Below are 14,950 nucleotides of genomic sequence, written 5' to 3'. Positions count from 1 at the left end.
GGTCTCCCGCTCGCGCGCCGCCCCGCGCCGCTGCGGCTTTGTACGGGGCCGGGCCGGCGCCGTCTCCTGCCGATCGCGGCCAAAACAGGCTTGAGGAAGAAGTTCCCGCACGATTTAAGCGAACGCAGACGGGAAGGAGGGCGCAGCCGCAGCGAGGCCCCCAGAAAATAAAGTGGGCACCCCCAGCCGCACGGCGGGGCGGGCGGGTCAGCGAGGACTCCGAAGGAGACTTTGCCATGCTGTCGTTCTGACCGGATGTGTCCGTCTTTCTTTGCAGGACTGGAAGGACCTTCCAGAATGCCAGAGGAAAGTTCCCCAAGACGGACCCCTCAGAACGTTCCGTACCAGGACCTGCCCCACCTGGTCAACGCAGATGGACAGTACCTCTTCTGCAGGTACTGGAAGCCCGTCGGCCCGCCCAAGTAAGTCCTCACGGCCGGCCTGGCTGCCCTGCACCTGCGCCCGCCTCCCCTTCCCTTCCCCCCTCCCGTGCCAGCGAGGCCGGGCACCGGGCACCGAACTGGTTGCTGTAAAATGAAGACGCACACATGCTCTCCTTTCATGGTAACAACTGGGATACAGACTCTACTGGGTGGCGATCTTCAGAAATGTCACCTGACGAGTTTTATCCAGCACTCACCTAAAATCAGCCCAAACAATTAAGGAATCCCCGAAAGGCATAGGAAAACGAAAATTGCATGTGGTGTGTGTGTGTGTGTGTGTGTGCGTGTACGTGTACGTACACGTACTTGCTCTCTCTTCCTGCTTTATTCTGAGCTTTGGAACGGGGAGTCTGGGTGCTGCTATGAGAAGGCCCCTTTCCTATGAGCAGCCCGGTCCTCCTTGGTGTTGGAGATAGGCCTTGGGCAGGCTGACAGCTGGCCTCCGCTGCTCTGCTGCTCTTGGACGAAGCAGGAAAATTCTGCTGTGGGTGTCAGTCAGGGAAAGAGATTATTTGTGGCAACCAGTTGGCCTGGTGACAAGGGAACGTTTCCTGTGCCCTCTTCCCTTTCCAAGGGCTGTTTACCTGGCCCCTCAGAGCTGGGCCGTCCTCCCTTGTCTTCAGTGGTGGTGTGTGATTCAGGCAACTGGGTACTCCCAGAGTGGACACGAGGACTTGGGAGTCCTGGGCTGGAGCCATAACTTCAGGGGTGGCTAGAGGACTTGTGATTGTTTTCTCTAATGGACCGCAATCCCGTCAGTCCTGCAGGATCTCCTCTAGAGGAAAGGGTGTGCGTGTGTGCATGCGTGTCACCTAGTCTTTAATTCTGACTGAACTGGCTTAACTGGCGGTCACATCCTAGTTTAATTTCTAACAAAGTGTTATGTGGTGAGTGATTTGATTCATGTGCAATACAGAGGAGTCCATTCTTAATGCCCAGCCCATACTTGGGTGGCTTTGTCGGTTCAGTGTAGTGAGGGTGTCCTAGTTTGGAGTTAGAAAAAGAAAGAGGGCCTGGAGGCCTGGGGGGGGGGGGGAGGGGGGACTGGCGGGGTGGCCCAGTTGGCTGCCCTCGCCTTGACTGTGGGTGGTTTTCAGAACCTCCGCCCAGTGGCCCACAAGTGGCTCTCTGCCAGGCTGCTCTTGCTCTGCAGAGGTAACCCACCTCCATTGACGAAGGCCAGCCGCCTCTTGGAGGTCAGCGGCTGCTGTGGGTGTGGACAGGATTGAGCCCTGGGGTCAGAAGAAAGGCAGGTAGAGAAGAGGAAAGGAGAAGTACCGTGGGGAGCAGCCCTGACACGGATTGCGACCAATCAACCAGCCTTTGCCCCTCACGAACTTCCGTCCCATGATGGCAGTGATTCCAGCCCTTGTCACCACCCACCCCTGCTTCCTGGAGACAGGATTGATGAGCTCCCTTAGGGGCTTGAGGGCAGTCTGGAAACATTTTACAACTGACTCTACCTAGAACAGGGTCCTGGAAGCCCCCTGGAGTAATAGGTGCAGCCCCGTGATTGCTGGGCCAGGAGCGGGCCAGGTGGCTCTGGAGAAGGCCCATAGCAGTGGGGGTGTTAGGGAGGTACGGGCTTGGGCGCAGGGGTGCTGCGGGGAGTGGGCTCAGGGTTGGGCAGCTGCCGGACAAGCATCTCCAGATCTGATAGGAGAGCAGCTGCTGGCTGGCTGGCTGCCCCCTTACGTGGCCTCTGGAGTCGTGTAGTTTGCTGTCTGGAAGAGGCTAGGTACCTCAGGTCATCTTGGACTTGGGCCCTCTCCTCCCCCAGGCCCTTTCCTTCTGCTCCCTGCAATAGGCCCCTCCCGTGCACAATCCGGCCTCCTCTCAGCTGGGTAGGAGGGAACAGGAGGGGAGAGAAAGAAAGGAAACTGATCCTGGCTGAACTTGTTCCACCAGTCAGGGCCACAGGAACCCACCTCATCCCCACCTGGTCTCTACCATCTTTCCCAGAGTGGTTGAGACCTCAGGAGGCCTTGGAGGCGGAGGGAGGGCTGGGCCTGCCTTGGCCACTTGGCTCTGGTTTGGGTTGATCTCCTGGACAACAAGCTGCCCTCTGCTCCCTGGACCTCCCAGGAGCATTCCACCCTCAGCAGAACTTGCCGGACGCCAGGCCTGGCGCCGCAGGTGCTCACTCACAGTCTCTGCTGCACGCTGGCCAACCGGCCTAGCCTGCTTTCTGGAAACAAGTTATGTAAATTCCTCAGACTGACAGACACGGAGAAGAAAGTGCGTGTTGGGTAGTCACTGCGCTCTGTACAACACAAGGCTGTGTTTAATAGAGCAGGCTAGAGTTCCTGGGTTATTATGATCAAAGCATTCATACTTCCGTGTGTCAGTCCTACTCAGCAGTATATACAGTCCTTAAAAAATATTTTTACTAGTTCTGGTAGATGTCTTCTGAACTGAATACCAAGTAGGGATCTGGGGTCTGGAGTAGACTGGCACAGACTAGATCTCAGTTAGGGTTCACAGTGATCTTCGAGACCAGCTTTGGTGGTGTCCTTGCTGCCCTCTGTGGGAGGAAACAGGTCCCCCGTGGTGGCTTGACCTGCATGTCCCAGCCAGCAATACCTGGCTTTGTTCTTCTTGACAATCCACCCACCGTGCCTGTCAGATTTTACCCATGGGGTTGTGTTTTCCTGTGCAGATGATATCCTAGGGTAAAAAGAAAGAGTAATCAGTTCTCCAGAATCTTGTATTCCATCTGTGAAACGAGAAGTAGATTAAAAACAAATATTCAGTCTTACGCCCTGGCAACTCTTATCGGGACCCCATCCTGGGACTCCTTCAAATACTGTGGGTTTTTTTCTTGTTCTTTTTTTTTTAAGGTGGACTCCCACTGCAGGTGTAGTCATTGCCAGGTGTTGAGGGGCCCAGGGGCCTGGGACTCTAGAGCTGGGAGGCTCAGGGTTACTCTGAGTGCTGGTCTATTCCATCTGGCGGCCCTCGTCCACCGAAGCGGAGCCTTGAACGGATAACTGGGAGTGATGTGGACACATGGCTGCAGGGGAGGTGCCTCCGGCCCCTGGCGAATGGTTGAGTAGCACTAGGAGTAGGGGTAGCAATTCGTCCTGAATGCTGATTTGATGACTTAGAGGCCCCCAAAATGTATGACCCGGAAGGCTGGAGAACTTGGTAACCCTCCAGCTCTGACCCCCACCAGGTGGCTGCTCAAGGCAGGAGGGAGTTTGCCTCACCTGTGTGCAGGTGCTAAGTGTTTGGGTTGAGCACAGGTGTGTCCTTCAGTCCAGTGCCCCTGTGCTTCCTGCATTTGACTTCAGTGGTTGTAGAAGTGCACGTCTCCTGTGCTGTCCCGAGACAGTGTGTCCTGGGCTGGGGGTGAGAGGCCTCGAGAACTGAGTCTCGGGGCCTCCGAAAGCCTCTTTCTCTTGTATCTCTCTTGGCATTTTGTTCTGCACTCCCCCACACTTGCTGAGCTCTTCCCAAACCTAAGCCTGTCCGCCAGTCCTCCCTGGCTCTGCCTTTTTGTTTCTCATTTCAGACTTCAGCACTGTGGTCTTCCTTCTACCAGCCTGCACCAGTGTCCTCCCCCAGAGCGGCCTCCTCTCTGGCCTCCCAGCTCCCCAGGCCCCGGCAGGATGCTCCTGTGTGCTTGTCAGGACTTTGCTGTGGGCGACATGGAGTCAGGACTGTGATTGGGGTGCATGGCCGGGGTTGAACCGACAAGGCTTTGTCACTTCTGCCTTTGCCTGAAATCCTGCTGGGGCTGTCTCCCCTCTGTTCCGGGACCACCCATCTGCCCTGTTTCTGGGTCCCTTTGGCTCTTCCTAGGCACTTCCTAGAGCACTGGCCGTGGCGTGCTAGCACACTTCTCCCACACACTGCCCCGGCTGCAGTGCACGTGTGCAGTGCACGCTGCCCTCCAGCCCCACAGAGCCCTCGTGCCAGGCACTCCGGTGCCACCCTGCCACCATTCCAGGGCTCAGGGCCCCTTCCAGCCATCGAGATCTAGACCCTGGAGAGGAGGAACTGTCACCATCTGCCTGGGCTTGACTTCCATTCCCTCTGCCTTCTGGAAACTTCATTCTCAAAGATCAGCCCACACCTGCCCTCCTCTTGTTTTCTAGGCGGGTTGTGGCCAGTTCTTCACCGGCTCTCTTGTCCCGGGTGCGATACGTTGGTTCCACACTTAGTGGAGGCAGCCCCTGCCTTGAGCACTCAGAGGAGCAGGAGGGCCTGTCCCAGTCCCACTTCCCCTTCTCGCCTCCACACCTCTGCCTTGTTGCCTGGCTGGAAGGCCTGTGCTTGCCATCTTCCTGAGCTACTTGGTGGCCACCTGAGTTACCTTCTGGTGGTCTCCTTCGATAAATGACCAACAGGCCCTTGCAGGTGCCTTTGCACCTTCACCCTGGCTGACGGGCCGGGCTGCCCCTGGCTCCACAGGCCCCCAGCAAGCGGGCAGCGCGGGCTCCTCGGGGCCTTTCCTTGCTCGTCAGGCCTCATTCTGCAGATCCACTCAGCACACGCTTCCTGTTGCCCCCTCGTGTGCAAGCGTGTGGCTGCCAGGCAGGGCGTGCTTGGCACAGGCCTCTATCTGATGAAGGGACAGTCAGAGGCCACGTGGAGAGCCACCGTGTGGCACACGTCCAGCCCGGGTGAGCTCCGCAAAGCCCCATGCCGCACGAGCACAGCGTGGGCTGGACCAGCTCCTTCCACTCGCCCGGGGCCTCTGACCAAGTCCCACCCTTGGGAAGGTGTGCCTTGCACCGCTCGGGGTGGCAGGTGAGGGAGGCCAGGCCTCAGCAGAGCGGCAGGTGGCACGGTGCAACCGTTGAGAAAGATAGAAGTTGACCATGCTTGCTAAGAGAGGGCGCAAAGGGAAGGGGTAAGCCCAAACGTCAGGGAACAGTGCGTCTTCGCAGCACACGCCGTCGTTCAGGAGATGCACTCCCACAGGGAGCACACATGCTTCCCCAGACACTGAGACATTCATCGGAGCAGCTCTGGAATAAACCCTGGGCAGGGTGGAGGACAGAGCCTGGGCTCCCCAGGCCAGCCTGGCCCCCGGCTGAAGCCAGGTCCAGCATCACCAGGAGGACCCGGGCGTCGGTACCAGTGAGTTCCCTGAGGAGAGGAATCGCACGCGCCCTGTCTGTTCGCCGTGGGCATTCAGAGTGGACAGGCTCTGAAACGGCCCCGCTGTGGACAGCTTCAGCAGATGGCGCTTCTTTGTGCACCTGTCTATTCTTTTGCCTATTTTAAGGATCTCCCAAAGTTTGCTTCTCTCAGGAAGCTGTTATTTTCCTGCCTCGGCTTTTTCCTTTTCCATAGCACAGCAGACTGTCTCCCTTTTAAATAGGGCATCTCTTCTGGGCTCTTTTTTTTTTCCCCCACTCCTCGGATAGCAGAGATCTTGTGATGGTGAGGGGAGGCCTGCCGCCACTCTGGCAGTTGATTTTCCAACTGCTTCAGTAAGGGATAATTTCTTCCAGTTGCTCTAAGAATGTTCTACAGATACAAGTCTGGCTTTGTTTTGCAGTGGAGGCTAAGAAACAAAATAGCGAAATAAGCAGCTCTCTGAATAGCAGCCATTGTCCACCATTGTCTATTTATCGGCACCTTTTAGGTTGAAATCTTAATCCCAGATGCTTTGTCCAAGGGTGCAAACCAAGCTCAATATTGGTCTTTGTGTAAATGGAGGAGATAGCCTTTGGTGGTGCGAATTTTTACAGCTGGAGTGACAAGATGACCCTTGTCCCCATCTGTGAGGGTCGTCCCAGGCTCTTTGATGGGAGGTGTCTGTCATTTCTCACAGCCTTGCTCCCTCAGGGCAGGGGTGAGTGGAATGTGCGGGGGCTGCAGAGCGCTGGCCGTGGGTCCCCCCCTTGCAGCGCCCAGGCCGAACACTCCGGCTCCGTCTGACAGGCAGAGAATGCTGCCCACGGGACCCCCTGGCGTTCTCCTGTGTGACCATGCGGTCGTACCTACCTTTCCCACAAAGGTGTTTCTTGGGGGGGGGGAGTCATCATTCTATCAACTTGCAGAAAGCAAAGAATGAGGGCAAGAAGGAAGGACAGAGAGGAAGGAGGGATAGAGGAAAGAAAGAGGAGCCGGGTGCCAGTGGCTCACGCCTGTAATCCTAGCTACTCAGGAGGCTGAGATCTGAGGATCGAGGTTCAAAGCCAGCCTGGGCAGGAAAGTCCGTGAGACTCTAATCTCCTATAAACCACCACAAAACGGGAAGTGGTGCTGCAGCTGAAGTGGTAAAGTGCTCACCTTGAGCTGAAGAGCTGAGGGACAGCGCCCAGGCCCAGAGTTCAACAGGCCTCACAACTGATGACAAGTAAAAGAGATATGGAGAAGGGCAGAGGAAAGAGATTCATCACATGGCACAGGCAGGCCATGGGAAGACATCTTCAGATGAGAAGGTTTAAACAGACAAGTAGAGGCACTGGGGGAGAAAGAGATGCATAATTGGTCCTAAGTCATAGATGTCTGATGGCAGACTTGGCCAGTTCACATTTGAGGATGTTGGTTGTCTGGGGCCTTGTCACCTGGCAGGGGGTCTAGGCTTCTGGTTCCAAGGTGGTTACAAAGTGACTGCAAGGAAGACTGGCAAGGCACAGGACATAGATACAACATGGAGGCAGAGACGCCCAGTTCTACCCTGCGTTTAGTTAATTCATGGACGCAGGTAATTCTTTTGTGCCCTTCAGCAAAAGCAGCTTTACTCATGGATTTAAAGGATTAGAGATGAAAACATCTAGTCATGAAAGCTCTGCCTCCGTAGACATTTTAGAAGTTTCATTCTGTGTCTGCGCATTAAGTTGGCCTTGAAGGAAGCCATTCAGGAAAACCTTGTCTGTGGGCAACAAAAATGATGGGCAGTGGAGAAGAACTGAGGTCCTGGGGAGAGATACCGGAACAGAGCCCGGGCCCGACCAAGGTCCCTTCCCACCCCTGCCCCCAGCCCCCCACGCCCTTGGGGAGTGACCTTGACAGCGCCCTGGCTCTTTCTCATCTGTAAGATGGAGAAAGAAAGTAGCCCCTCTCCCATGGAGTGATTCCACAGGTTTACTAGAAGTGTGGGGTGCTTTGGGCACTTGGAAGGTGGTGGAAATGTGACCTCTCACCTGGTCAGGTCTGTTCTGTGGCTGTTACTTTAGAGTTGCTTCCTGCCCCACCCTCTTCCGCCGTTTTATAAACGGCCTTGGCCTGCTCCAGCAGCCACGGGTCCCTGCCTCCCCTGCCCTAGATGACTTGCTATTTCCAACCGTCAAGTCTCACTTCCACTTCCTGTAACCTTCCATGGGGGCTACAGGCTCATTGACTTTACACGAGAAAGCCACAGGAACGAGTCATTGCTGGTGAAGTTATTTGTAAAATAACACACAGGTAATTTGACACGCTTAAGTCAAACTAGTATTTATAATACAATTGTGTGTACGTCAGGTTTTTTTTTAAGTGCCTTAAAAAGCATAATTTCATTAAGATGTTGAAGAGAGGAGTTACTGTTTCGTAAGTCAGGTGATGAGTACATTTCTTTTTGGACAGTGTTACCCCTTCCTTTGCTCTCCCCGTTTCCCTTTCCTGTCCCTGCCCACCAGCTGCAGAGTTCATTTTCCACGCAGTGTCTGCTGAGTACTTTTAGCATTGTTCTAATTGGCACATAATAGTTGTGCGTATCCTGGGGTACAGTGTGATGATTTAATATGTGCATGTGATGCTGAATGGCCAGGTCAGGATGACCGGCATTTGCCATCTCGATGCACTGACCGTTTGTTTATGTGAACAGGACTTGGACTCCTCTCCTGTGGCTCTTTATAAAATATAGAATAAGTTGTTGTTGTGGCCTGTAGTTACCCTTTGTGCTATAGAGTGCTAGAACTTAATCCTTTTCTCCAACCGTGCTTTGGTGCCTGCTCCTCCCTTCTCCTCTTCCGCCTTTCCTGGACTTTGTAGGTGGACTGTTGTGCTCTCTGCATTACAAAATTAACTTTAAAATGCTGCATCTGGTGCACTTGTCTTTCTGGGCCAAGTTTGTTTCCCTTATTAATGTCTTCTGGTTCCATCCACAGTGCTGCAAAGGTAGTTGAGCACTGTTCATTTTATCCAGTTACCACGGGAATGCAGGTTTCTGTTTCACCTCCCTTGATCTGTGCTCAGGAGAGGTGGGGCTGGACGGGATGGGAGGTCTCTTCGTAGTATTTGGAGGAGCCCCTGTGTGTGTTCCGTCGCGGCTGCACCAGTGTGTGGGAACTCCCCTTTCTTCTGCATTTTGGCCAGCATTTTTTAAATTTTATTGCTTATTATTTTAATGTGCACACACATGGGGTCACTGTGATCATGACTCTGTTACCTGTCTTTGCTACTCAAATGACCTTTATAGACACATGTGATGATCAGATCTACGTGCTAAGGCAGACGCTCCTGTCTCGGCAGGTAGACCCATAGCTAGGGGCGCGGCCAGGAGTGAGCTATGGGTGTGGGTGCTGTACTGTGCTTCCCAGACCGCAGCGGCAGAGCCCTGGGTGTGTCCAGCATCCCCCCCATTGCTGTTACGGAGTCTGTGCAGGTTCAGTCCAGCAGCTCTTTGCTGGCCCTGGCCATTTCCCTGGCTGTTTCTGAGGTGGGCTGCTGGAGAACAGGTGCTGACAGGCCCGGGGGGGTGATGGTTCCACAGGCTGAGACCCTGGGGACACTCCAAATAGCAGAGGTCAAGAAGGAGCATGTTCTGATGCTTTTCAAGTCTCTGGTTGCATCAGGTTCACCTGTGTCCCTGTGGCTGAGCAAACCGGGAGGCAGAATGTGAATGTCCAAGAAGTGTGGGTGGGAGAGGAAATTTCATGGTCATTTTTGAAATGTAACACTTTTCTCAGTCTTAGGGCTTGAAGTCAGGGCCTGGCACTGTCCCTTGAGCTCTTTTGCTCAAGGCTAGTGCTCTACCACTTTGAGTCACAGCACCACTTCTGAGACAAAGATCTTTGTACTGAATTTGGACTATGGTTGAAGTTTTATTATTGCATTTGCCTTTGAGTGACTTTACAAGAGATACCACCTCTAATACCTTCCAGTAAGTTCCCAGAGATTGTTTTTTTTTTTTTTTTTTGGTCCGGTCCTGGGGCCTGAACTCTGGGCCTGGGCGCTGTCCCTCAGCTCTTCAGCTCAAGGCGAGCGCTCTACCACTTGAGCCACAGCGCCACTTCCGGCTTTTTTCTTTTTGCTTATGTGGTGCTGAGGAATCACCTCAGCTCTTCAGCTCAAGGCGAGCGCTCTACCACTTGAGCCACAGCGCCACTTCCGGCTTTTTTCTTTTTGCTTATGTGGTGCTGAGGAATCAAACGCAGGGCCTCAGGCATGCAAGGCAAGCGCTCTACCACTGAGCCACCTCCCCAGCCCTCCCAGAGGTTTTATACTTTATATCATTGATATGTTTGCCTCTCATGGTAGTAGAAAAACCTGGAAGCGTCTCCAGGGCTCATCTGTAGAGTTTCGTGACTGGTGCAGAACAAGGGACCAGAACATTTTCCTTGCCTGAATAGAGGAGCTTCCGGTGTTTACTGTGGGGAATCAGGTCAGATGATTTGCAGTCTCTGCTGCTGTGGAGCTTTGGGAACAGAGCAGATCATGGTGTTGAGAGTGTTTCAGAGGGGCTGACTTTCTTTGCAGGAAACAGAGTGCCTAAATCTCAAAATCTCCTTGTAGAATAAGACGCCAAGAATAAGAGCATTCCTTGCAGAAAACCCCTGAGATGATGGATGCCTTTGTCCCCTAACTCTGATATAAAACTGTGCGAGTAAAAACATACCTGCAAGAGTGAGCTGCAGGGTGGCTGATATTTTCCATTCTAGCCCCTGAGTCAGCATAGGTGGCAAAATCTGGAGGTGGTGTCTGCTTCCTTGTTTTGTTGTGAGATGGATGGTACAACTCCTGACTTACTCCAAAGGGAAACTCAGCTTCTAGCAGTGAGCAGGGTGGAAGGCCACCAACAGCCTGGATTCCGGGCCTGAGTTCAGCTCATGCCTTATCTGAATCAGGTCTCACTCCATGTGGAGACACAGAGGGAGAAGGCCCTGCACCATCTTGAAGAGGGCTCTGTATAGGAGTCTGCCCGTGAGGGCCATGGCCTCGGCCTTGGGACGCTAAGAAGTTCAGGGAACTTTCAGCCGGCTCTGTAGGGTGGAAAAGGGCGTTGTTGACACAAGGCACCCCCTTTTGCATAGGTGGGAAAGGGTTTAGTGTCCCTTGAAAATGCCAGGAATTCTTTGGAAACCAGTGCATGGCAGAAGGCGAAATTGGAGTGTCTAGTCTGGGAGCCTGATTTGGATGGTTGTTGTATTTCTCTGCCAGGACCACTATAACCAAATTCCACAGGTAAGGCAGCTTAAAAAGCAGAACTTACTTTCTGACAGGTTTGGAGCTTGCAGTCTTCAGGCCAAGGTGAGGCAGATGCTTCTCCTGAGGCTCTGCAGCTGTGCCCCTCTGTGCGCCCTTCAGAGAATGGCAGCCAGAGAGAGTCCTGCCACAGAATCCGGGCCTCCCTGGGAAGGATGCAGGGTTCACACAAGGCTGGTTGTTGTTTACAGTCTCATACTTTAAAAGCAACTGGGAGGTCTTCACGGCTCCATATGGCCGAATCGCTAGAGTTGGATGAGCATCCTGCCTCTTGACATCTGTGCTTCTCTGTGGGCTTGTGCGGATGCCCAGCCCATGTAGAGTGCTGGTCTGTCCCTGCCCCGGTGGCCACCTGGCTCAAGCACAGCAGATGGGAGCGTGTCTGTAGTCAGCCCTGCATGGAGAGCACGCCCTGAGCTGGTCAGTCGGCCCTGCATGGAGAGCACACCCTGAGCTGGTCAGTCGGCCTGCATGGAGAGCACAGCCTGAGCTGGTCAGTCGGCCTGCATGGAGAGCACACCCTGAGCTGGTCAGTCGGCCTGCATGGAGAGCACAGCCTGAGCTGGTCAGTCGGCCTGCATGGAGAGCACAGCCTGAGCTGGTCAGTCGGCCTGCATGGAGAGCACAGCCTGAGCTGGTCAGTCGATGCCTTCCCTTTGGTATCTCTCTCCCCTTCCCACAGCTGATTTTCCACCTCTAGGGTAAGGCACATGGTTGGTCTTGATCAGACCATTTTTCTATGTGGTTTGCAACCACTGCTGGCTATAGGACTTCATGATGACTGAGACAAGTTTCCATGTGGTTCCAAGACATGGCGGGAGTCATACACATGCAGTGCAGCGCCTGCCTTGCTGGTCTCGGACAGCCAGACACACAGGCATTCCCAGGATGACCAGGCGTGCGCAGCAGAGCGGGGGGAAGGGCTGAGAGTGTGTACCAATTCTGCCTCCAGATGGACTGACAGGAGAAAACCCACACCCATGCATCTCAGCCTCTGTCTGTGTTCTGATGGAGGGGAGTGGGCGTGGGGTGACGGCTTATAGCTCAAAGGGCGCCAGAAGGCATCCAGGGCTTGAGAGGACCAGGGTGGGTTGTAGCCCTGGGTGGTGCTGGGAACAGTGGGTGCTGAGCAGGGATTGGCCAGCTGTCTCCCCAGTACCCATCTCCTTTTCCATCAGTAGGCCCCTGCATTAGTGGTGTCGACCCTCCTGCTCAGAGGCTGATCCTGTGCCAGGCTTAGCTTTTTGCGCTTTAAATGCTCCCCTCCTTGCCACCGAGCCACAGTGTCTGATTCTCGTACCTTGTATGAGTGAGATTTTTTTCACCCAGCAACTTTTGGGAAGAGGCTTAGGGCCATGAAGGGAGGTAAACTAGACATGGGCCCCACTTCAAGAGGCGCTCTGAGGTGACAAGTCAAGGTCAGGCTGTGTGACCCCTTGAATCGAGCCCTACAGGGCTGAGCGAACAGTTGCATGAGCTAGTAGGTGTGGCAGCATTTGCCACCACGGTGCAGAGAATCGGTCTATGTGGAAAAGCTGCCAGCCTGGGGCACCAGGCAGGTAGGAGACTGATCGATTAGAAGGGTAGGTGCTGGAGCCGAGGACGAAGTGAACCAGAGTGTGAGCAGAAGACATCATACAACGTTCTTCAAAGGTCAAGAGAGATTGTCTTCTCTCTCCTTGACCCTTACAGAGTCTGCCACCCAGAGATCTGCATACTAAAATTCTCCCTGAAGATATATCCTAAAAACCTAAAGCAGGCAGAAAGAAAGAAATGATTCAATTAGGGCAGAAATTAATGAAAAAGAGGATAGAAAAATGGTAAGAGGAAGAATCTGAAGTTGGCTATTAGAAAATATCAACAAAATTGGCAAATTATTAATCTAGAAAAAGTAGAAGACTCAAGTTACTAGATCAGGATTGAAAAAAAGGATGCTATTACAAATTTTCCAGAAATGAAAAGGGTTATAGAGGACTATGCCGAATAATTGGATACCAATCAATTGGATAACTTGGAAGAACAAGGAAAAATTTATAGAAAGATATAAACTACCAAAACTGACTCAAAGTAAACGGGAAATCAGAATAGACTTGGAGCAAGAATTGTACCAATAGCAAATAAAACTATCCACACGCAGAAGCCTCAATATGCTCTAGCAAGCAATTTTCACCCGGGCCAGTGAGGAAAGTGTTGCTCCTGGTGTCCTACAGTAAGGCCTGTGATTGGTGCTAAGTTATCAATTTGCATGGAGGCCCTGCTGTGGATGGGACCGACACAATCCTGCATTTGCTTGAAGGTTGCTGAGATAACCCTTCGTTTGCATGAAGGGCAGTGATTGGTGCACATGCCTTTGCCACACACACCCCTTTTTGGCATATGAGTAGGATCTGCAGCTTTTCTAGTCAGTCTGAATATGCTTTCTTTACTACCCGGTTGTTGCAACAGGAGGACCATTAAAAGTCTCTCTAGCCATTTTCTTGCTTATTTTAATCTAACATTAGAGGAGCACGCTGTACATAGTTCCAGACAGCAGCCAAGATAGAAACAGGAAGGAGATGTTAGAGCAGGAAAGAATGGGAAAGGGTGGACCACTAGGGCTGAAAGAAAATAGAAGGCCAGAAAGAGCCAGAAACACAAAGTTATAGGTTTCTATTGCTAGAAAAGTTCTAAGAACAGTCAAGCCTTAGGTTTTTTGTTGTTGTTTTTTAAAAAAGGCTGATGTCTCAAGCTTGTAATTCTAACTACTTAGGAGGCTGAGATCTGAGGTTCAAGATTCAAAACCAGCCTGGCAGGGAAATCTGAGAGATTCTTTTCTCCAGTTATTTACCAAAAGATGGAAGTGGAGATATGACTCAAGTAGTAGAGTGCTAGCCCTGAGCAAAATAGTCAAGCAGTGTGAGGCCCTTCAAGCTCCAATATCAGTGTGTGCGTGTGTGCATGCGTGCATGTGTGCACACATGCACATACACAAGACCAGCAGACCAAAAACCCCAGGCTGGAGAGCTGTAACACTTGTTGCTATGGGGGCTGAGGGTCCAGAGACCCCCAACACAAGCCTGCCACAGAGTGTGCACTCAAGAAGTGTTTGTTACCCATCTGCTGACTTGGTTTTTTCTGCAATTCCTGAATAAAATCATGAGTAAGGAGAAGCAGCTCTTCTTCTAGTTCTGGTAGTCCCGGCCCTGGAGTGCCCAAGAACCTTCCAAGAGCCCACGTGGTGCTGGAGACGGCAGGTGGCAAAACACTAATGCCCTTGCTGGGATCTGAGGGCTACGCGAAGCCCTTCACCCGGAGAAATCAGAGAGCTTTGCCGACGAGTCCCTTCCTTACACCCTTCTAGACCAGGTGCTGCCTTGGAGTTCCCTACGGCAGACCAAAGAAGAGCGTGTCTGGCTGGCTCTCTGAAGTCATCTCCCAAGAGCCTCAGACATCCTGGGGCACCATCGCCCCCGAGCCCCCAGGAGAGACCTATTCCTTTTGATAGGTGTCTTAAGAATGAATGTTTTGTTTAAGCCTGTATCATCTTTGGAAATGGGAAGGAAGCTAATTTTTAGGTGTCTCCAAGCCTGTGTCTGCCATTTTGGCTCCCCCTCACCACCACCCCCAACATCTGTGGTGTGGTTGGCAGCATTCTTGCTACTTTATTGCTATAGAAATTGCGTCTCATGCAGTCTGATGCTAGTTAGTGGCAGAATCAGGACCAGAACCCAAATCTGTTTGCTCCAAAAGCATCATTCTTTCTCCAGTACTCATCTCCGCCACATGAAGCATCCACGGGGCTGCGTATGTGACCCAGTGGTGTGCAGCAGCTGCCCAGCCCTCAGGTCAGTCCCAGGAAGGACGGTGATAGCTGCGTTCTACTGTGACGGGGAGTAGGCTGGGAGAGGTCGGTGGCAGAGACGCCATACCTAGGAATGACGGGTCTCGTGTCGCACGTGGGCCACGTGACACCGTAGGCGTCCAGCTGCAGCCCCTGCCCTTGTTCACCGGCCAGTCGCAGCTGCCTGTGGAGGCTGGAGGCCCCACCACATCTGCAGCTAGTGCTGTGCCCACAGCTCAGCACAGAGCTCCCTCACCTCTCCTGCCTTCACAGACTCCTGATCACTCACTGCCATCCATTTGGCATTTTACCACCCAAA

The 14,950-nt window shown here is 53.0% G+C and overlaps 1 protein-coding gene across 2 annotated transcripts in view; it reads left to right on the top strand.

Moving 5' to 3' along the window:
• Mgll (monoglyceride lipase) overlaps positions 1-14,950 on the top strand; it is an 87,077-nt gene that overhangs the window by 1,266 nt on the left and 70,861 nt on the right. The window contains exons 1-2 of one of the 2 annotated variants that reach the window (XM_013032328.1): positions 153-172; positions 278-422. In XM_013032328.1, coding sequence (XP_012887782.1) covers positions 298-422 — 125 coding nt within the window. In that variant the 5' untranslated portion in view covers positions 153-172; positions 278-297. Of the gene's footprint in view, positions 1-152; positions 173-277; positions 423-14,950 lie in introns of those variants that run through there. The other variant, XM_013032327.1, reaches the window with a different exon arrangement.

This window comes from Dipodomys ordii, unplaced genomic scaffold (genome assembly GCF_000151885.1).
Source record: "Dipodomys ordii isolate 6190 unplaced genomic scaffold, Dord_2.0 Scaffold153, whole genome shotgun sequence".
In the NCBI taxonomy this organism is placed as follows: domain Eukaryota; kingdom Metazoa; phylum Chordata; class Mammalia; order Rodentia; family Heteromyidae; genus Dipodomys; species Dipodomys ordii.
This window is presented reverse-complemented; position numbering and strand designations above follow the sequence as displayed.